Genomic DNA, 24,694 nt, shown 5'->3' with positions numbered 1-24,694 from the left:
GTCCTATTGTCTGATGGCTTTGACCCCTGTGTGCTTCATGCAAAGTCAACAGAGTTTTTGCGAGATCTTTATAGACAGAGCCATTGCCGGTCTGGACTGGAGGAGACAGACAAGGAACAAATCGAAGGAAAAATTTCTTCAAAGACAGAGTCATGGAGGTTGAGATCTGGAGTCAAGAGTTCTCTGGCTGGGAGAGCGGAGCAGCCCACATGCACAGAAAGGGTGAGTTTGCCCTGGAGGTCAAGGGTGAGCCTTCCACCTCGATGCTCAGGAAATGTTCTGCCACCCCAAGCCCCAAAGAGGGTGGAGCACATTCCGAGGGAATTGGGGAGAGCCTGGCTGCCACCCCACTGTTCTGAAGTGGTTGAGCATGTGCCCTGGAGATGGAAGGGAATCTGGGTGCTGCCCTGATGTTTGAGGAGGGTAGGGCCGAAAAGGTGGTCTCCCCAATGTGTGGATACGATGGAGAACTCACCCCAGCATTTGGAGAGGAAAGGGCTGCCACAAAGGCCCTTAGGAAGGGTTAGACTCCCGCTCTCTCAAGACCCAAGGATGCAACGTCATTCTGTTAATGACTCTCAGACTTTGAAATGTAATGGAGTTTGTCCTGCAGGTTTTAGGAACTGTTTGGGTCCTGTGAACCCTGTTTTCCTTACCATTTCTCCTTATGGCAATGGGAATGTTTATCCTGTGAATGCCCCTCCTTTGTATATTAGAAGCACATAACTTGTTCTAAGTTCACAGATCCACAGCTAAAGGAGAATTATGCCTTAGGATAATTTTTAATTTTTAAAAATTTTTAATTTTTTAAATATGAATGAAGAGCAAACCTAACAAAAATCTCTTTATCACTTTACTTTATTCCAACTATCTTCTAATATTCTGAATATCTCATCAGAGAATTGTCAAGTTATTTCCACATTTTGCTTAGGAGTTGGAAACAATTACAATTCTATGTGTTAAAAACCCCTGAATATTGTGATTGAGTAAGTGTGTGAATGCAACGTAAGTCACTGACCCGGTATTTCAGTCATAGCAACGTGAGAGAAGTCACAATCAGGAAATGCTGAGGATGATTAATTCCGTACAATCACTGTTCAGTCACTGTACCAAGGGAGACCAGTTCCCAGCACCAGGGGGCTTAGATGTGATGGACTGTCCATCAGGAAAGCATTCCACCACGGGAAATCCTGTATTGTGCCTAGGTAAAAAACAGAGAAAACTATGGTTCAGAACAGTGAGGAAGAAAACCTGAAGAAACTACATTATACCAAAAATACGCTTGATGAATAACAATGATCCATGATTTGCTCTCATAACTGCACATTTTATATATTCCATTTCACTACTTAGTATTATACCTTTATAAATCACATGAAGACTTACCGATGCGTGATAAGCAAAAAATGCAGATAATGCTTGGGAGCCAAGAGAATGAAATCATATTGGGAAGGACGGATGCATATTTAGTAGTGGGATTCAGATACTGTTTTTCAAAAGGTTTGGAAGTGGCCTCTAGCTCCTCTTGATGTGAGAGTGATGAGAATCCCAGCCATCTGGAGCATGGTATCAAAGGATAAGAAATCAGGGAGAATGAGACTGCAGTTAGTCAGGGAACAGGAGCAGTGATGGCTAGAGAGGGCTATACACTGCCAGGTTCCCACCCAGTCAGATTCCTCTGGTCCCTAGTGACCCTCAGACTGACTCCAGGACCTACTCCGGCTGGCCACCAGCTTGATTCTTCTGCCTTCCTCTTACTGCTTGCAGTGAGAAGACTCGTCTAAGCCAAAGTTGGTGGGATTTGGGCCTTAGCTTTCAGAGCCTTTAATTTATAAAGATGATCTTTCATACACTAAAAAACAGAATATAGCTAAAGAATATAAATTAAAAATAACGGAATACTGAGTCTTTACAGATATAGCCTGTAACCCTAGTTCTGTGCTGAAGTAGTCATTTTGTAAACATTCAAAGCTAAACAGACAGTTTTGAATAATAAAAAGATTCTTCCATATTCTGGGAGAAAAGAACATCTAGTTTTGATAGATCATAAAATAACTTTAAAAATCTCAGTGGGAGCTAAAGCAGTTATTTTGGCTGTTTCTAAAATGTATTAAAGGACAATAAAACAAGATCCATAAAAATGGAAAAACAAACCACCTTCTTAGATAGAAAGGTATTATAATTAAAATGTCAATTCTAACAAATTAGTTCTACATTAAAAAAAGTCCAATTAGAATAATCTCATTTGGATAAAAATAATCTCAAGATTCATGCAGAGGAATAAATACCAGAAAATGCAAAAAAAAAAACAAAAAACAAAAAAAAACTGTTTAAGTTTAAAGGGGGGAGGGGAGTGAGGAAGGACTTAGGTTATCAGATATCAGAATGCTTTATCATGCACCAACATATGAATATTTGTACGTGCACTTATGTCCACACATGATTGTCTGATGATTCACACAAAGTATGAAAGAATATATATTAGGTTGGTGACATAGGTAAAAGAAAAAACTGCACCAGACAGTGTGAAACAGGCAAGGATGACTTTATGCATAGCTAGGATGGTAGGGGAGAGAGCTTAGAACCCAACTCAGAGGAAGGCAGGGGTTGGTCGAGTTTTAGAGTCAGGGTAAGAGCAGTTAGGAAAGTACCAATGGGCATCCATCAGTGGCAAGTTGTCTTTTTTTCCCTTTTTTAAACCTGTGGTTGGAGTTATTTCTCTGCAGTCCACACAGATGCAAGATTAGTTTCAATGTAATCAGGGCGATAGTAGGGGCTTGTGAGGAGAAAGGCCAGTGGCATGGTCAAGAGAAAGAAAAACTGTTTTGGTCACATAATTACGTGGCCAGAAGTGGTGCTGAGATAGCAGAGGAGGGAGGAGCAGTCAGGAAAGAGGAACCAAGCAGAATATTAAAAGGAAAAAAAAAAAAAAAGCTGCATCAAGGAAAGGAAAGCAGTCAGGATATGATTATATTTATTCACTTATGAAAAATCTTTTATGTGTGCATATATATAAAGAAGTTAATTTTGTAAATGCTAAAGAAGTAAAAGAAGAAAGACGAAGCCAGAGCAAGATGGAAAGATGAGAAACAGCATGTAATGCAGGCTGGGGCAGGCAGCTCAGGACAGCTCTCAAGTCATCTTCCTTCACCATGTTCACTATTTGGCATCCCCTAATCACAGCTTCCCGTATTAGAACTCTTCTTCTTCCTCCCACGACCTCTAACTTTGATGGGCAAGAATTGAAGCTGCACTCTCTCCAACAGCCTCTACTTCTTTCTTTTGTCCTTCCCTTCCCAAGATCCTGGATGTTCTCCTGCTATTCTCTGCACACTCCAAGCAATCTTTTCAATTCCATTCCTTCAACTATCAAGTCTCCCCTAATGCCAAGTGAATATTTATGTCCTTTCTTCACATTCCCCCAATCTACTTTCAATTGCTTATATGTCCCAGAGCATAGAAAAACGAAATGAAAAAATGTGGCTGCCTGTGTTAGTACCATTATTACAATTATTACTTCCACGACCATCACTGCCACTGCTGCTTTATTATCACTACCACCACCATTATCTCTCTTTCTACTGGGTACCATTTATTCAGTGTGTTTACTATGTGTCAGGCACTGGACTCAGCTCTTGCCATCAGCAGCCTGTATATTTTAATCTTTACACCAACCCTACAGGTAGGTATTACTATCCTTATTTTATACTCAAGCAACTCAACAAGACTCAGGACTCTATCCCCATAATTGAGGTGTGTTACACATGGTCAGAGGAAATCAAGGCATGATTCTATTCTAGTGTTAATGCAATCTCACTTTTGTCAGTCTACAAATATTTGATGAATATCTAAGTACAAAACACTAAAAGCAAACATATTGTTGAAAGCTTATTATATATCTTTCCACTATTCTAAGTGTTTATTGCTGTACTCACCCCCCCACAATAACACAATAAGAGTCAATAAGGATATTGTCAGTGTCCTTATTCTGCAGATGAGTGAATTGAGACACATAGGTAAGTTACTTGCCCCACCTCACAAAGCTAGGAAGTGGCAGTCAGGATTCCCTACAATCTATTTCTAGATTTTATACTCCTTATTGCTACTCTGTGCTCAGCAATGCTATTCTGATAAATCTGGAAGAATACAAAGTACATGCCCTTGAAGAGTTTATGATCTAACTGAGAAGATAAGACTTAGATGATAAAATCTCAGAGGTCAGATTTCTGGCACTTCAACCCTCTGCTTCAGAGTTAGAAATCCCTTGTGCTGGAACCAAGAAGTCATCAGACTAAGCTGGCCTCACCTGACTCAGAACTGTGGCCTCCCATTTAACAGGCTTCTCTACTACTACAGATTAGTGATAGAAGACTATTCGAGAATGTGGTAGCAAGAATTTATAGCAGTGAAGAAAATATAGAAAACTACAAAAAGGAGACAAAAACATTTAAAGGGAAAGTAATTGGGAATATTTAGTATAGGAACAGAGTACTACAATCCTCAGTGGTCTCTCAAAAACATAATAGTTTTAAAACAAAATGTAGTGGGAAGAACAAAGGTTCAGAATCAAAAGACCTGGGTTTGAATCCTGAAATTACCGCCTGGGCAAATCACCTAATCTCTTGATTTTTCCCTCTGTAAAACAGGAATAATAATCATGATAATGATTATGATGATAATAATAATAACATCTGATCTTTATACATCATAGGACCCTTTTTAAAAATGAGACAAAATAATAGATGTGAAAATGCTTTGCATACTGTGATGTGCTGGTCAAGTGGTATTTATTATTTTTGCCTTTGATCATTGTTCTAGTTTGCTAATGCTGCTGGAATGCAAAACACCAGAGATGGATTGGCTTTTATAAAAGGGGGTTTATTTGGTTACACAGTTACAGTCTGAAGGCCATAAAGTATCCAAGGTAAGTCATCAACAATTGGGTACCTTCACTGGAGGATGGCCAATGGTGTCCGAAAAACCTCTGTTAGCTGGGAAGGTACATGGCTGGCATCTGCTCCAAAGTTCTGGTTTCAAAATGGCTTTCTCCCAGGACGTTCCTCTCTAGGCTGCAGTTCCTCAAAAATGTCACTCTTAGTTGCACTTGGGGTATTAGCCCTCTCTCAGCTTCTCTGGAGCAAGAGTCTGCTTTCAACAGCCATCTTCAAAATGTCTCTCATCTGCAGCTCCTGTGCTTTCTTCAAAGTGTCTCTCTTGGCTATAGCTCCTCTTCAAAATGTCACTCTCAGTTGCACTGAGTTCCCTCTGCCTGTCAGCTCATTTATATGGCTCCAATGATCAAGGCCCACCCTGAATGGGTGGGGCCATGCCCCCATGGAAATTATCTCATCAGAATTATCACCTACAGTTGGGTGGGTCGCATTTCCATGGAAACACCTAAAGGATTCCAATCCAATCAGCACTAAAACATCTGCTCCACAAGACTGCATCAAAGAATATGGCTTTTTCTGGGGGACATAATACATTCAAACCGGCACAATCATGTTCAGATTTCTCTCCTTAAAAGGCAGGGAAGTATGTAAGTGCTTTTAGAAAGAGTTCCATGAAAAACATTCATACATATAATTTTATTATCAGAAAAAAGGACAAAGATAATTTCATTTGGAAAATTCAGTTATGCATAAAACCTCATTTTTAAACAGCCCTAGATAAGGAAGATATTAGTCGATGATTCAGATGGGTTCTAAGGACTTTGCAACAGCAAAATGAACTACAGTTGTCAGGGAAGATTTCATGAAAAGGGGGAGACTTGGCTTGAGTTTAAATACAAGCTTTCTTAGGAAACTAGAAAAAGAAGAACAAATGAAACCCAAAGAAGGGAGAAGAAAGGAAACAATAGAGATTTGAGTAGAAAACAATAAAGCAAAAAGCAGTAAAACAATACAGAAAATAAATGAAACAAAAAGCTGATTCTCTGAGAAAATAAATAAAATTACAAAACTTCTATCTAGACTAATCAGGAAAAGGAGAAAATACAAATTACCAATTTCAGGAATGAGAGAGGTAACATAACTAAGATCATACAGATGCTAAGAGGATAATTAAGGGCTATTATGCCAAATAATGCCAATAAATTTAACAGCCTGGATGAAACAGACAAATTCCTTAAAAGACAGAAACTACCAAAGCTCACTCAAGAAGAAATAGATAATGTAAACAGTCCTGTGTCTATTAAAGAAATTAAATTTGTAGCTAGACATCTTAGGCCCATATGGCTACACTGTAAATTCTATGAAATATTTAAGGAAGAAATACTACCAATTCTATACAAACTCTTTCCAAAGATCAAAGAAGAAGAAATACTTCCCAATAATTCTATGATGCAAACATTATCCTATTACCAAAACTTAAAGATATTCCAATAAAATGACAGACCAATATAAATCATGTATATACAAGCAAACATTTTAAACAAAATTTTTAGCAAATGTAATCAAGCAATGTATAAGAAAGATACTATAACATGTCTAAGTGGGATTTATCCCAGGTATGCAAGATTAATTTAACATTTGAAATTGATTAATGTAAATCACCATATGAACAGAATAGAAAGGAAAAACCAGAGAACCATCCTATGAACACAGAAAAAGATTTCACAAAATCCAATATCCATTCATGATAAACATTTCTCAGCAACCTAGGAACAGAAAGGGTCAAATATCCTACAGCTAAGCATCACATTTAATGGTGACAGACTGGATACATTTCTCTAAGATTGGAAATAAGACAAGGAGAGGGGATCCAAGATGGCAGATTAGGAGAAACACAGCAAAATTGTCCTCCATGAAAAACACTAGATAAAGGACAGAAAATGCTCCAGAACAGCAGCTTCAGTGTTCCACTGGCTGGGCAGGGACTTCTAAGTCAATAGTAACTGTGTACTTGGAGAAACTGAGAGGCTACATTTGGAGATGGGTGAGAGTTTGGCCTGGAAAGCTGCCGGGGAACAGGCAACTGGAACCACAGTTGAGGGTGATGGGGAATACCCTTCCATGCCCCGGACACCCTCCTCAGTTCATGGCATGGGTGATAATCCTTTGAAAACCCACAGCCAAGGGCCCCTGTGAAAGGGACTGGTCTTGGACCAAGCAGACAATTGCAGAAGGGGTTAGTTTCCATACCCCAAGCAGCCATCTTTGCAGCTGGCTGGGAGACACCCCTTCACAGTGCCATGGCTGAGAGCTTCCTTGAGGGGAATTTGGGATTCAGTGGGCTTATGACAGTGCCTAAACTTCCACCATGGAAGCCCACAGTGTGCACAGCCTAGAGGCAGGGGTGCTGCACGGATTTCAGGAGCCCTCCCCCAAACCCAGGGACTCATGGGCCCAAAGCAGAGAGGGACTGTGGAGAATCTGAGCTGGAAGACGAGACACTCACGTCTGCAGCCCCAGGGTACTCCATCCACAGGCCCGGAATGGCTGGGACCACTGTGTCCTGGAGCAGATTCCCCACCAAACTGCACAGGGCATGCCTCCCACCCACAAGGCTGACAGGCCCCAGTGCACATAGAAAATTGGTGCACTGATTGGACATCCACATGGTTTGGACCCCCACACAGTGCATAGATGAAGTTGGGGAGAACTGGCTTGAGGGTAAGAGGTGGCTCAGGAGTGCCATCTGCTGGTAGGTCAGGGAAAGTGCACACCACCAAGCTGTAGTTCTGTCAAATTACAGATAAATGGACAAATAAGTCTGCACATCCTAAAAGAACTCTATCAAGATAAGCAAATGCCGAGAGACCAAAAACAACAGAAAATTATAAAGCATATGAAGAAACCAGAAGATATGGGTAACCCAAATTAAAAAACCAGAGGAGACACAGAACTTGGAGCAATTAATCAAAGAAGTACTCACAAACATCATTATCATGGCTCAGGATATAAAAGATATGAAGAAGAACCTAGAAGAGCATAAAGAAGAATTTGCAAGAGTAAATTAAAAAATAGTGGATCTTATGGAAATAAAAGATACTGTTGATCAAATAAAAAAGATACTTGAGACACATACACCAGATTTGAAGAAGCAGAGGAAAGAATTAGTGAACTTGAAGATAGTATGATGGAGAGTGAAAGCACAAAAGAACAAATGGTGAAAAAAGTTGAAAAATTTGAAATGGATTGCAGGGAAATGATGGACAACATGAAGTGCACAAACTTAAGAATCATTGGTGTTCCAGAACGGGAAGAGAAAGGTAAAGGACCAGAAAGAATATTCAAAGAAATTGTTGGGGAAAACTTCCCAATCCTGCTAAATGACATAGATACGCAAATCAAAGATGCCCAATGAACTCCAAATAATCCAAATAAACCCAAAGCACAAGCAATGAAAGAAAGAAAATAGATAAATGGGAACTCCTCAAACTTAAAAGCTTCTGTACCTCAACAGAATTTGTCAATAAGGTAAAGAGGCAACCAACTCAATGGGAGAAAATATTTGGAAACTATGCATCTGATAAGATATATATATATATATATATACACACACACATATACATATACATTTTGCACATATAAAGAAATCCTACAACTCAATGACAATAGTACAAACAACCCAATTATAGAATGGGCAAAAGACATGAAAAGACATTTCTCTGAAGAGGAAATACAAATGACTAAAAAAATATGAAAAAATGTTCATCTGCACTAACCACTAGGGAGATGCAAATCAAGGCCACAATGAGATATCATCTCACACCAATAAGAATGGCTGCCATTAAACAAACAGGAAACTACAAATGCTAGAGAGGATGTGGAGAAATTGGCATTCTTATGCATTTCTGGTGGGACTATATAATGGTACAGCCACTCTGGAGGACAGTTTGGCAGTTACTTAGAAAACTAGATACTGAGTTACCCTATGATCCAGCGATTTCACTTCTCAGTATATACCCAGAAGATCTGAAAGCAGTAACATGAACAAGTATTTGCACACCAATGCTCATAGCAGCATTATTCACAATTGCCAAGAGATGGAAACAATCCAAACGTCCTTCAACAGATCAATGGATAAACAAAATGTGGAATATATATATTTATATATAAATATTCCTTTTTAGGGCTGAAAAAAAATGACATTCTGAAACATGCTACATGAATGAACCTTAAAGACATCACATTGAGTAAAAGAAAGCAGATAAAAAGGGACAAATATTATATGATGTCATTTATATGAAATAATTAGAATATGCAAATTCATAAAGTCAGAATTTGGAATACAGTTTACTAGGGGTTGGGGTCGGGGTGGGAAAGGGGGGGTCAATGCTTAGTTGGTATAGCGTTTCTATTTAGGGGGATGGAGTCTTGGTAAAGGATGGTTGTGAGGGCAGCACAACATTGTGAATGTAATTGACACCAGTGAATTGTATACTTGAAAGTAACTAAAATGGGAAATTTTATGTTGTATATGGGAACTCTACTTTATGCATGATTTTTCTGTAAACCTAAGACTGCTGTTAAAATAAAAATTTGAAAAAATTTTAAAAGTTCCCCACTCTCAAGATTTTAATGGTACAGGGGAGGGCAGCCATGGATGGCTGATGAGCCCCAATTTAAGGAAATATATAGCTGAAATTTCAGTTAGACACAGGGTCAGAAAATAAATCCAATTCCGTCAATTGGTTATTTTACCCTTGTGTGTCCATAAATTTGCACATGTATATATACACACTATATTCAGTAATGTGATTTTTTATTTTCAAAGAAGCAAATTACTTGCTTATGAAACATTTGTTTCATAATGTAATATTTGAGTTCTTAAATGAAAATCTTTTCTTATGGATTTTAAAAAATATAATCTAATTTTTAACATGTCAAATGAAACCAAAATATTTTTTCAGTTAAAACTCACCAAAACATTTATCAACAGAGAACAAACTGTTCCTTAACATGTCACAAATAGAAATGTATTAGTGCCACCTTGTGGTAAGCCTCCCACCCCTGTAATCTTCTACATAAATGAAAAGGTTACATTTATTGGTTTTAAAGCTGTTTGTTTTAAAACAAAACTCATTCAAAGTTTTTAGCTTGCAAATATTCCTCTGGATCCTTTACTATATTGAGATCACTCTGACTGCAAGTTTTAAGTCTGTTATATTTGGGATCCCCAATAATTGCAGTTAGTGAGGTGAATATACATGCGATTCATTAATACTTAAAACCAGTAGAATTTATCTTAAAGGCACAATGAAGAATATACACAAAGGTATGAGGCTATTCACTTCAGATTACTTAAAATATAAAAAAACGGAATGAACATATGTGTTCAATAATAAGTTGTTTAGATCATTTATACAGTATACAGATATAATAACCTGCCATTAAAAATGATGTGAAAATTATTTAATGATATTATTGTTCAAAATAGATCATTAAATAAAAAACATTATTAAGCATTATGCAAACTATAATCACATCCATGTTTGAGATATGTATGTTAAAATCCATATTGTTTGGTCATGCTATGCAATCATGATGAACTTCCTGCCCAAAATTTGGTTCAGATGCTGTGGTGTTTTAACACCAGAAAATCATGTTCTTAAAGTTAATCCATTCCTAAAGGGGTGGATTTATTTTCCATAGGATCTTTTGATGAGATTACTTAAGATAAGGTGTGACCCCACTCATAAGGTGGGTCTTAAATCTCTTACAAGAGTTCTTTATCAGAAAATGAAATTCAGACAAAGAGAATGAAACCCACAGAAGCAAGAAGCTGACAGCCACGAAACCTGGAAGAGAAAGGAGAGACCAGCAGATGCCACCATGTGCCTTGCATGTGGCAGAGGAGCCAAGGATCACTGGTAGGTGGTCTTCAGGAAGAAAGCATCATCTTGATGAAGTCTTGATTTGGATATTTTCACAGCTTCAAAACCATAAGCTTGTAAGCTAATAAATTTCCATAGTTAAAGCCAACGTATTTCAAGGTATCTGCTTTGAGCAGCTTAGCAAACTAAAACAGATGCCCAGGCTGATGATACCACACAAACACTGAGGGAGTATGAAAAGGTTTAGTACTCACTGTTACGGTTTGCTAATGCTGCCGTTTGCAGAACACCAGAAATGGATAGGCTTTTATAAAGGGGGTTTATTTGGTTACCAGGTTACAGTCTGAAGGCCATAAAAGTGTCCAAGCTTATGGCATCAACAATAGGTACCTCCACTGAAGGATGGCCGATGGCATCCAGAAAACCTCTGTTAGCTGGGAAGGCACGTGGCTGGAATCTGCTTGCTCCCAGGTTGTGTTTCAAAATGACATTCTCCAAAATGTCAGCAAAAGTCTGCTTTCAACAGCCATCTCCAAAATGTGTCTCTCAGTTGCTCTCCAAAATGTCACTCACAGCTGCTCTGAGTTCCTTCTGTTTGTCAGCTCTTTTATATGGCTCCAGTGATCTAATTCAGATCCACCCTGAATGGGTGGAGTAACACCTCCATGGAAATTATCCAATCAAAAGTCTTGCCCACAGTTGACTGAGTCACATCTCCAGGGAAACATTCAATCAAAGGAGTCCAACATCATCAACACTAATACATCTGCCCCCGCAAGACTGCATTAAAGATAATGTCATTTTGGGGTACATAATACATCCAAACTGGCACACTCACATTATAAGGCTTTTGTGGTAGAGCAGAGCAGGCTCTAAGCAGATCCAAAAATGGCTTGAGAGAGCAAGGAAAGGAGAGTGGTTTGGCTTGTTTTGTGATTAAGGAGTGGAGCTGTGGTGAGGATTCTCTCATGTAGCTGGAGCTTGCTTGTTTTGAATTTCCCATTGGCACCCAAGGAGGAAGTAATGGGGCTTTCTTATCAGCTTTCCCAGATGTGGGGCAGGAGAGGAAGGGGGAGTGGTATGGCTTGAAAGCTGCTAACAAACATAAAAAATGGAATCATACTCTTTATTACACACATATAACAATGGATTATATATGAAATATATGTATATATCCATATATAGATGGCTGAAAGGATATATACCAAAATGTTGACTGTAGCTATCTATATGTAGGAAGCTTACTACTGCATTTTCTTTTCTGTTTTTGATTAACCATGTTTTTAAAAATGAATCTGTATTACTTTTGTAGAGAAAAATGCAAACTGTGCTGCCTTAAAAAACAACAACAAAATAAAAATGAGATATAAACCCAGAAATTAGAAAACCAGACTTTTTTTTACCTAAAACATTTAAAATCCTAAGAAAATAAAGATGCCTAATGCTGGTAACGGTGTGGTTAAACAAAAATAATTATACTCTTGGTAGGAATGAGCATAAATTGGCCTCCTTTTCCAGGCTCGCCTCTCACCCTCCTTCCACTTTGATCTCTCCATCCCACCACTCTGGACCTCTCAGGCTTTCTCAAGTTCCAGTATCCTACCAGCAGGCTTGCCTCAGGGCCCTGGATTGTGCAGTGCAGTTACTTCTACCTGAAGCCTTGTTTTTTTTTCTTTTTTCTCCCCCTCGAGGATGAATTGTATCCATCCTAAAGAGCTCAGCTTAATTTAAACGTCTCTTCTTCTGAGGGACTTTCCCTTTCCCCTTCAGGACAGGTTAGTGCCCACCAGCTATAAACTTCCTGAACCCATTGTACTTTCTCTTTCATAATACTCATCGTCTCCCTAGTAACAATAACTATATTTGTTGGAGCCTTACAGATACTGTGCTAAGTGTTCCCCTGAATTCTCTCATTTAATCATCGCAATGACCTACTGGAGAGGTAGATAAGGAAGCAGAGGAGCAGAGATTATGTAACATTCTAAGGTCACACAAATAGTAAGAAATAATGATAAATACTAGAAGCCCTTTCAAAAGTATACATAGATTACAATTGGCTCAAACTATTAGCAAAACCAAGATTTAAAAGTGTACTATGGGAAAGAAGTGAAGAGAGGTGGAAAAAAGATCAATTTCACTGGAGCTAGGGCCTAGAGAAATTCACTGGAAAAGGGAGTGAAGGAAGTGTCTGCTAGAGGAAGAGCTATTTCTGGATTTGAGGAACATCAGGGGAACTGGCTTTAGAAGCAGACTCCCACAGGAAAGCACAGACAAACTAAAGAACACAACTTCATCAGGAACAAACTTGTGCACTGGGCTGGGTCTTATTGGGTAAAGAGAAAGATTCAAGAAGCTTACAACATGGATCTTCCTTTCTCTCTACGTAACACAATTTTCATCAAAATCTCTCCATATGTAGGGAAAATGGCTTTACCACCCTTGAGAAGCCTGATGTGACTTGAGAGTATTTTGCAACAAAGAACCTCAAGCCCCTAAGGAATTAAATGGAAGCACACAAAGCGTTGGGAATTTGATGAGAAAAGAGTTAATCCATCTAATTTTATGAAAATGACTATTTAAAAAATAAACACAGGCCAAATAGTCTCCAAACATGCAAAATAGTCTACAAACTGTAAAGACTTTTCTAATTACCTTATGATTCTAGAGTATCCCAAGGTATTGAAAATGAAGCCTGGGGGTGAGTGCAGAAGTTATTACATCAAACATGCATATTGGTTTAAAAACTAACTTCATATGGCCATCTCTGAATAATCTAGTTAAACAAAAACTGTTTTTCAACAGAACAACATGGTTACACAGAATCCAATTTGAAATTCACTTTGTGCCTTTGCACTAGATGATATGCTATATATATTGCCCCTCAAATAGGAAAGCAATTTATTTTGTTACGTTTTAATGTTTTAAAGTTAGTAAATTGATATCTAAATAGCCAAACAAAATTTTGTAATAGCCAAAGAAAATCAACTGCATGCTGGTAAGTACAACAGAGATGATGGAGTTTAGGTGATAAACATGCCCTGCCCACAAACTTATAGCATGAATGAGATGCAGCACCTAGTCAGAATGACATTGGCACTGAAGTCCAGGACCCTGCTTATTGGTCCTGCTTTTTGGGGTACAGGACACCACTGTTATTGTTTTTGATCTGGGTCAGATTAAAGCAGTCAAAATTGCCAATCTATCATTTTGTTCATATATGATTCAAGTTATTCCAGGCATAAAAGGATGTAGGTAAAAACACTTTCTCAAACACTTCCATTGCATTTTTTTTTAAATCAGCATTTCCCCTAGAACAGTTTATCAAGTAATCTGTCAGCTTTATCCTCGTTCTATAATGTTGGTTTATCTGGGAATACAATTCTAGAGTGACAGTAATTTCACTTCACAGGTATCAACAATTTTACTGTTGAGAGGTCTGCTGTCAGACGAATTGTTGATCTTTTCTACGTTATGTCTTTTCCCTCTGGATAATCTTATGATCTTAGTTTTTGGTTTAGACAGTTACACTGTGATATACATGGTGTGGATTTCTTTTTGTTTGCTGTGCTTTGGATTTATTCTGTGTCTTGACTCTGTAAATATATGTTTCCTCAACCCTGGCAAATTCTTAGCCATTCTCTTCGTATGTTGCTTCTCCCCCAATCTTTCTCTTCTCTCTTTCTGGAACTCAAATTGGATAGATATTAAACCTCATTCTATCTACATATCTCTAACTTCCCTTTCATTTCCCGTCTCTTTACCCTGAGCTACATTCTGGGTAATTTTCTTAGATTTATTTTCCAATTCATTAATCTTCCATCAATTGTATCTAATCTGCTATTTAATCCATACATAGAGTTTTTAAATGTGATTTAATTGAAATATATTTGTATACCATACAGTCATCCAAAGTGTACAGCTGTTCACAGTTTCATCATATAGCTGTGCATTCAACACCACAATCAATTTTTGAACATCTTTATTACTCCAAAAAATAAAAATGAAAATAAGAATGAAAATAAAAGTAAAAGAGAACACTCAAAAGATCCCATACCCCTCCTCCCCCCATTTACTTTTTTTAAGTCTTTTAAATTGAAATATATTCACATATCATACAATCATCCAAAATGTAAAACAATTATTCACAGGATCATTATATAGTTGTGCATTCATCACCACAATCAATTTTTGAAGATTTTTGTTACTCCCAAAAATTGAAACAAGAATAAAAATAAAAGTAAAAAGAACACCCAAAACATCCCATACCCTCATCCTCCATATTATTCATTCACTTTCTGTCCCCACCTCTCCACTCATCTGTCCATACTCTGGGTAAAGGGAGTGTGAGCCACAGGGTTTTCACAATCATATGGTCACACCACATAAGCTATATAGTCATATGATTGCCTGCAAGAATCAAGGATACTGGATTGTAGTTCAACAGTTTTAGATATTTCCTTCTAACTATTCTAATAAACTAAAAACCCAAAAGGGATAGCTGTATAATGCATAAGAGTTGCCTCCAGAATGACCTCTCGACTCCATTTGAAATCTCTCAGCCACTGAAACTTTGTTTCATTTCTCTTTCCCCTTTTGGTCAAGAAGGATTTCTCAATACCACAATGCTGGTCCAGGCTTATCCCCGGGAATCATGTCCCACGTTGTTAGGGAGATCTACACCCCTGGGAGTCATGTCCCATGAAGGGGGAGGGCAGTGAGTTTACCTGCCAAGTTGGCTTAGAGAGAGAAGCCACATCTAAGCAACAAAAGAAGCCCTCTGGAGGTGACCCTTAGGCACAAGTATGAGTAGGCTTAGCCTCTCCTTTGCAGTAACAAGCTTCATAAGGGCAAGCCCCAAGACTGAGGGCTCTACCTACCAAGCTGGTGGTCCCCAGTGCTTGCAAGATTATCAGGAATTCCCCAGCTGGGGTAGTTTAATATTTCCTCATTTTTCCACAGTCCTTCAAGAGAGCTTGGCAAATACTTTTTATTTGCTGCCCAAATTACTTTGGGTTGTATTGGGGCTTCATGCGAACCTGTACAAACCAACAAAGTCACTCCCTAGTCAAGGTTCCATGTAATTATGGTATCTGAGTAAACTGATGATGCAAGTTAAATTATATAGTGTGCTACCAAAAATAATAGATTTTGTATGATAGAACCATTTCTTCCTTTGGTCCCACACAGAAGCCAAAGTTTTAAAATATGGTTAATATTATTCTCTACCCTTTAGTCTGATCTACCCCAATCTCAACCAAGTCCATTTCATTCATATCTCCAAAGTCTGATCTCCTTTTCAGCCTCTTTAACAGTTGATTCATGGGGCGATGCTGACACAGCTGCCGAACTCTGGATCTGAGTTCCAGGCACCACACAGACATCTGAAGCTCCAGGGACCGACCAGATCATACACAAACAGCTCAGAATCTCAAAGTTTAGAAATCACTGTTACAACTCATGAATAGATGTGTGTGTGCCAGTTTGAATGTATTGTGCCCCCCAAACACCATTATCTTTGATGTAGTCTTGTGGGGCAGACATTTTGGTGCTGATTAGATTTGCTTGGAATGTGCCCCACCCAGCTGTGGGTGATGACTCTGATGAGATATTCCCATGTAGGCATGGCCCCACCCATTCAGGATGGGACTTGATCAGTGGAGCCATATTAATGAGCTGATATAACAGAAGGAACTCAGTGCAGCTGTGAGTGATGTTTTGAAGAGGAGCTACAGCCAAGAGAGATACTTGAAGAAAGCACAGGAGCTGCAGATGAGAGACATTTTGCAGATGGCCGTTGAAAGCAGACTCTTGCTCCAGAGAAGCTGAGAGAGGACCAATATCCCAAGTGCAACTAAGAGTGACATTTTTGAGGAACTGCAGCCTAGAGAGGAACGTCCCAGGAGAAAGCCATTTTGAAACCAGAACTTTGGAGCAGATGCCAGCCATGTGCCTTCCCAGCTAACAGAGGTTTTCCGGATGCCATTGGCCATCCTCCAGTGAAGGCACCCGATTACTGATGTGTTACCTTGGACACTTTATGGCCTTAAGACTGTAACTGTGTAGCCAAATAAATCCCTTTTGATAAAAGCCAATCCATCTCTGGTGTTTTGCATTCTGGCAGCATTAGCAAACTAGAACAGGATGTGACTGCTGTAAGAGCTTGCAGTCTAGGAACCTTTACATAAGCTTCCCCTTATAACCCATGCTCCCAGATTCAATTCTCAGAGTTTACACATTATTATTAGTCCGTATTAGTGAGGCATTACAATGTTTGTCTTTTTCATTTCTGGCTTATTTCACTCAACCTACTGTCCTCACAGCCTATTCACTTTGTTGCATACCTCACAACTTCATTCCTTCGTGCTGCTCCCTCATGGAAAAACATTCTTATATTTGTACATTTAATCACACTCGTTGACCACTCTAGGTTTCACTAAGTTATACAGTCCCAGTTTTTATCTTCTATCTTTCCTTCTGGTATCATACATACCCCTAACATTTCTCTTTCAACTGTATTCACAGTCATCATTTTTAGTGTACTTACAATATTGTGCTACCATCACACAGTATTGTGCTATCCATTTTACATTGAGTTTTTGATTCAATGATCATATATTTATAATTAATAGGAGTTTATTTGGCTTTATTCAAATCTGTCCGGTCCTTTTTTGAATGCTTCTTGCTCTTTGCTTGGGTTTCTATTTCATCCCTATTTTTTAAAAAACATTTTAACAAGCTTATTCTATTCTGTATCAAATATTTCCAGTTTCTTAATTCCTTAGACATTTATATGTGTTTTGAAAGTTTGGAATGCAAATTCCTATTAGGTTTGGGGAAGATTTATTTGTAGAGTAACCTCTTTTGAGGGAAAATCCTGGATTTGCATTTGCTTCTGCCAGATGCCCTAGTATGCTAGCAACCATGAACTTCTTTAAGTAAATTACAAATAAATTACTTGGATTGCGGTTTTCCCAAGCATGAAAGTAGCATATGTTTGAACACCACATATGTGTGAATGAAGATGTATGTTCACAGATCCTCAGGGGAAATGACAATTCCCCAGTGAACCTCAGGTGAAGACAGACCACTTTCCTAGTGATTTCTTCTTTTTCTCTTCCCTTTCTTCCTTTCTTCCCTTTCTTCCTTTTTTTCTTTCTACATTTAAAAAGTCTACTTTCTAGAAAAAACATGTCCACTTGTTTCGAGTGTCATTTTACTTATCAGCTCACTATTATTTTGAAGGTCTTGTAACTAAAATGAAGTAAGCTGTGGCTCTGAAAAACACAACTAGCCTGCCCTCAGCTCAGTCCTATCCCCTCCTTTCTGCATTTCCACAGCCTCCCTCTATGTCCTATCTCCATGACTCCCCCACCATCCCTTCATTAGACAAAACATTTATTGAGCATCAGTGAGGTTCAAGTGCCTATGAGAAGAACCAGGGGCTCAGAGAGGGGAAGACAGTGTCTCTAGACATGTCATCTAGCTGGGGAAATAAGTGCCCCGTGTGAGGCAGGAGATACGATTTCTACTGGACTTTGTAAAATTTGTGCTTAAGCAGAGAAGAAATAGGTAATTTGTGTTAGGTTGTGTTAAAGTGGTGGTGGTGGGGAGGACCCTCAGGCTTTCTACAAGACAAGCCCTTGGGTACACCAAAAACTATTCTCACTGTTTAGTCTAGATCACTACAGTTAGTTGGTTTTATCAGGACCACTGTTATTATGTTAGACACTAGGCATTCAGAGATAAGAAGTGCAATACCTACCCTTGAGGAATTTGCAGTGAATTACAACAGATCTCTATCTCTCCCTACACTGTCAGCTCCTGGAAGGCTGGGACAGGATTTTATTCTTCTGTATATCCCCAGGCTACAGCACACCTGCAACCTTATAGGTCCTCTATAAAAATCAACTGAAGTACAAAAACAACATATTGAAACCTCCAAAGTACATGAAGCCCCCTCCAACCTCTTATAACTAATGACCATTAACTCCCAAGAGCTAAAGCTTGATTCCTTGTTTTGTTCTGCCCCTGGTTTAGACACACCAAGAAACCACTGTAGCAGCTATACTTGTCAGAGGATTTCTGCATCCTTTACTCTGGGCGTATCGTGTGGTCAGGGAGGTAAAAATTGTTGTGGCTCTTAATATAAGCATTTTGATACTCCTAAGAGTTGTGCCACTGCCTGGGTACTCTGGGAGGACGACTTTTTAAAATGATCAACACTTTGAAGCCACATGTATCCATCTGCATTCAGAAGATAGGAAGGGATAAAGGGAGGAAGAAGGAAAGAATAAAGGAGAAAAAACCTAACCCAAGGTATGCATTAATTCTTGGACATTTCCTCCCATTCTCCATATCTGTGATAGCTAATCCCTGCACAAAGTCTCCTTCTATAAATATTTTGCAAAAATATTTTAAACACTGACATACAGTTCTAAAAAAATCATTCTTCATAGAGAGCTTACTTTTTATTCACATTAAAACAATAAAAATATAATATACAAGTAGAATCCAATAAACATCGTAATTGGAATAAAGAAGTCCATATATATTAAAAAGTTATTCTGTTTTAGGCATTTTTTTTTCAGACAGTTTTTCACTTAATTTTCAAAACACCTCTCTAAGGCAAGTATTATAACTAGACTGAGTAAAGCCTAGTGGTTAAAACTGTGGGCTCTGGACGCCAGGCAAATTGCCTGGCTTCTCTGTACCTATGTTTCTTCATCTTTAAAGCAGCATACTGACAGTATCTATCGCATGCAATTGTTGTAAGTATATACAGAATTTCTGCTTGCTATTGCAAATTAATTTACCATATTTGGAAGGCCCTGTAGCAGTTTACCTCAAGTAAAGAATCATAAAGAATCATGCTCCTCTCAAACCTCAAGAATAGAAGTTACCAATACATTTCCTTGAAATATTTCAGGTGTTTTTTTTGGGGGGGAGGGGGTCCATATGATGGGAGTGTAGAGTTTGGCATCTTGGTTATGTGTTCAAGCATCTTATTGCAGGCATATTTTCCCAGGCCAAGCACCAAGCTTTGGAGAGGACCTTGCTGTACGGTGATCTCCACTTCCCTCCACCCCCACCCCACCCAAATACAAAGGGACTCCTTGATCGAGTCATGGGAAACAGGCCAAAGCACCTGAAAATTTGTGAACCACCAGCTAAAGTTGTTTAGATATGGTCATTCAAAAAAGGGGCACCTTACAGAGGCCTAAAGCTGCCAAGGACACTCCCTGTTACCGAAAGTCTGTCCACAGCACACAGCAGCACCCAAAGCCAAATAAGCATTTTCACCAGCAAATGTTAAAGCTAGAAATGGCTCCATCATTAAATTACCAATACAGAATTTTAAAATGTGTTATATATTATGACAAGTACATTTTACATTGCTTTCATTTACTATTACAACAAGGCAGGATTTAGGCTATTAAAGGTCAAATTTTAATTTTCCCTGCTTATTCCCTATTCCCAAAGTATTAATATTTCCAAATTTGTTTTCAATAAACAAATTGAAATCTTTGTAGGGGTATTTTTCATTTCATAAGGCAAAAGAAGGTCTACAGTGTAATTCTTCTGGATAAAACTAACATCTTTGTCACCATATTGTGATCATTAAAGCAGAAGTCTGCCACATGCTTACGCAACACCATATTTAAAATAAATCAGTGGGATAGTCACGACAGTGAATTCACCCATAGCAGTACTTTTCAGGTAGTGTAAAAATAAGAATCCTTTTTTTAGAGGAGGATAAAGACGAACTAAAAATGCACTATCTCCATAAAAACAGGACAGCTCTGAAAGGTCATGTCCAAACCAGTTTTCACAAATCCTAAATGTACAAAGGGTACATTTAGCAGGCCAATGTGAGGGAGGCTGAGGGCTCTGGGAAGATAAAACTAAGGAGCAGATCTGTTCTGTTTACACTCAGATGAGTTAATTGAGGTTTTGTTTCCTGAAACAAAACATTACCAACATTACAAGTAGCCAGTGACCTGCAAAACCATGCTTGCATTTTACAAGTGCGATTTTACAACCTCTTATATTTCACAGAGAGCCAGGTCAGTGGTACTAAGGAAACAGCTACAATTAAAAGCACAGTGCTTGTCTTAAATATTAAGTTCTTCCAATTAAAGGGTTAGTAAAAGAACTCATTAATTTCATTTCCCTTCGTCTTGTGATATAAAATGTACCAACTGTAGCAAAGCCTGTCAGCTGGACAAAAATGATGGTACAATGAGAAATGCAAACAATGGATTCTTCTAAATAATTTCATGTTTTGTTAAGAAGTACAATTTCAGTTTAACCTACCATGTGCTTTGGCAGAAACCAAAGTCATTCTACACACTGCCTTCAGTGAAACCATATATTTTTATGAATACCACACACATAAGTGGCTTACAACTATAAATGGTTAACCAATTGTATGTCAGGGTTGCCATGCTAGATTTTATAGAATAAAGTAACACAGCTCAGAAAGGGAGTACTAGAGCTCAGTCCTAAGAGTTACACCAAAATCCAAAAATCAGTCTGTTTTGGTTTGCTAAAGCTGCTGGAATGCAATATACTAGAAATGGGTTAGCTTTTATAATGGGGATTAATTAACTTACAAATTACAGTTCTAAGGCTGTAAAAATGTCCAACTCAAGGCATCAACAGGACAATACTTGGATTCTGAAGACAGACTGCTGGCATCCAGGACATTCTGCCACATGGGAAGGCACATGGCCAGCATCTACTTGTCCCTCCCTCTGGGTTTCCTTGCTCTCAGCTCCTGGTTCCAGTGGCTTCCTCTCTGAGCTTCTGTGGGTCCTCTCTTAGCTTCTCCACGGATTTTCTCTATGAGCTTCTCTTAATTTCATCTCTGAGCTTCTCTGGGGCTTTTCTGAGTTCTCTGGGCTTCATCTCTGTTAAAGGACTCCAGTAAAGGGATTAAGAACCACCTTATGAAACCTTACTGACATTTGTGTGATATGTTCCTAAGCAAGTAGCGTATCCTATTGTGTGACATACAATTACGATCATTTAATTTTGTCTCTGGTGGTTTGAAGCCATTATATACCCCAGAAAAGGCCATGTTCTTTTGAAGCCTTCCTGTGGGAACTTTTGGTTAGGTTGTTTCAATTGAGACGTGACCCACCCCATCAAGGTGGGTCTTAATCCTTTTACTGGAATCCTTTATGAAAGGACAAAAGACAGAAAAGGCCAAGAGAGCTCAGAGAAGCTGAGCAACAAGGACACACCCACAGCAGCTGACAGAGGAAGACACTGTGGGCAGAAGCTGAACGCAATGGAACCCAGGAGAAAACAACCAGCAGCTGCTGGCCAGGTACGTTCCCAAGTGACACAGGTGTCCTGGATGCCAGCAGCCCGTCTTCAGAACTCACTTTCTTCAGAGAGGGTATTGTCCCATTGATGCCTTAATCTGGACATTTTCATGGTCTTAGAACTGTAAATTTGTAAACTAATAAATCCCTATTGTAAAAGCCAACCCATTTCTGGTATATCGCATTTTGGCAGCTTTAGCAAATTGAAACACCAGTGATTTGCTGAGACAGGCCAAACGGAATGTTACAGAAGAACTCTCACAGAGAATAGTACAGAGATTAAGACTCCAGAATTCTGAAATTGGCAGGACTTTAATCTAATCTAGTAGTTCTTAACTTTTTAAGGTGCATTATCTCTTTGGGGAATCTGATAAAAACTATGGATTCTCTTCCCAAGGGAAAAAAGCATTTTTTGTTTATAATTTCAGGACATCTAAGATTCCCTGAAGGAGATATTTTGACACCAGGTAGGAATTCTTGACCCTATTCCAACCATCTCATTTACAGATGAAGAAATTGGAGTGCAGAAAAGCTAAATGATTTGTTGAGGGCCATGCAGCATTTAAGTGACAGAATGAAAATCCTGCTCTTCCTAATCCTTATCTAGTATCGTCTACTGTGTCATCTCTATATGGACTTGTCTGTGTGGTTAATGGCAAGACAATATCTGCAAAGGGCTTTGAATACTCCACTAAACCACTCCTATTAACTGGTCAAAGAACATTTACTAAGTATATGTAATTAGAATTCACATTCTCTAGTCTTCTTTCTAACCTAGTTTGAAATCTTTTTTTTTTTTTTCAGTTTTCATTCTCCTCAACCTATCTAGATACATCTGAACCCATTCCCATCTTCCTTCCCTCCTCCCCCCAACCCTACAAACTCTTTCTTAAAGCTCCCTCCTTCCTGGATTTTGGTAATATTGCATTATCCAGGTTCTTCTCCTACCTCTTCAGCGGCTTGCCCCTCTCCCCCAACATTTTATATCTCTTCCTTTGCCTCCATCATCCCACCTTCTCTCAGAGGTTCCATAAAGCTCAGTCTCGCTCTCCTCCTAACCATCCTCACCCCTCTGAAACTCGCTCCCCTAAACTGTTTCTATTTCCACCCACTCATGTAAGACAGATTGATGTCTTGGACACTGTATTTGGCTCATAGCAAGAGCAAAATAAACCCTTGAAGATAATTGACATTTAATGATTCCAAAATGTAAGCGAATATACATATTCCCAATTTACCACCAATACCCGGGGTTCATAAGTTTTCATGAGTTTGACAACACATTTCTTTTTTTAAGTGTATTATAACATTTGGCCTCACTTTGTCTGGGCAGTATATTTTTTAAAAGGGGCTGTAGCTCCTCCTAGTGGATAATGACGATACTTTCAGAAACAGCCCCCACCAATTCCATGATGTGCTCTGAAATGTCAATTATAAAACTAAATAGTACATACTAACTACAATCCAGACTATTAGTTGCTCAAAGCTCTTCATGTTGACCTTAAGTAATAACATATTCTTAGAGAGTGATCCTTCTTGAGAAGCAGACATACATTTCTAACACTTTAAAACGGGTATTGAGTAATGCCACTTGAAGCTACCTTGGTACCCAACTGCCAAAGATGTTCTCGTTAGCCCAGTAAATTACGGCACTCTGGTAATGAGGCCAGAGTCTGGGATTTGGGTATAGTATGGGTCGCATAGCTTTTATTGATCCCTTAGCCTAAGATTTCACACTGACTCCAGGGAGCCATCTTAAAAAGATCTGCTCTGAGCCAAAGAAAAGTGAGCATCAGAGAGAGCAAACAATCAGCACAATTCTAATTATTTGACCAGTAATTCAACCCCAAATTCTCCGACTGGAAATCAACGCCAAAATTCCAAGGGGCCAACAGTGGCTATACATTTTTAAATATCCTTCCATATACTGGCAACCACTTTCATTCCTCAGAACCATATCAAGGTGGCTAATAAAGCCATTTTAAATGTTCACTGTATTAGTTGTTTACTTTTAACCAAACAATTTTATTAAGTGTATGTATATGTATATGTATGTGTATATATTTATATTACATGATATTTTGTATCACTCCATTCTTAAAATTTAACATGCAACTATATACAGAAAATTAGGAAAATCTACATGACAAATATTTTTCAGAAATCTTTTTTGGAGAATGTCCATTACATATGGAGCCCCTACAGTCTAGACAAAATCAGGAACACAGTCCATGTCTTAAAATAGAAAAATTAATGTATTATCCACTATAAAATGTATTTGGCCAAATCAAAGGCAACAGTGCAGACAAATTAACCTTTTAATTTTTTGCAAGGCTGCTTTAAATATTAAGTAAAAGCGATATTTATGTTGTCTGAAATGAACTAATCCCATCTGAATTTGGAAATACAACTTATGGAAAGATCTGACATTAAGCTCAAAAGAAGTTGAACTTTCATCACCTCCAAAGTCATAAAATAAGAATAACTCAACAAAGTAATCATTTTTCTTTCGTTATCTATTAGCAGTTTTAATTCCAAAGTTTTATTAAAACATAAAATTACCATCACCATACATACCCTGAGC

At 38.5% G+C, this 24,694-nt stretch overlaps 1 protein-coding gene across 1 annotated transcript in view; it reads right to left on the bottom strand.

The window, feature by feature from the left end:
- Positions 1–974: 974 nt before the first annotated feature.
- LOC119530521 overlaps positions 975–24,694 on the bottom strand; it is a 45,473-nt gene continuing 21,753 nt past the window's right edge. The window contains exons 3-4 of the mRNA XM_037831489.1: positions 1,387–1,556; positions 975–1,201 (exon numbers count right to left, since the gene is read on the bottom strand). Of these exons, the coding sequence (XP_037687417.1) occupies positions 1,098–1,201; positions 1,387–1,556 (274 nt within the window). The 3' untranslated portion in view covers positions 975–1,097. The remainder of the gene's footprint in view (positions 1,202–1,386; positions 1,557–24,694) is intronic.

The sequence above is a fragment of the Choloepus didactylus genome, chromosome 3 (genome assembly GCF_015220235.1).
Source record: "Choloepus didactylus isolate mChoDid1 chromosome 3, mChoDid1.pri, whole genome shotgun sequence".
Lineage (NCBI taxonomy): Eukaryota > Metazoa > Chordata > Mammalia > Pilosa > Megalonychidae > Choloepus > Choloepus didactylus.
This window is presented reverse-complemented; position numbering and strand designations above follow the sequence as displayed.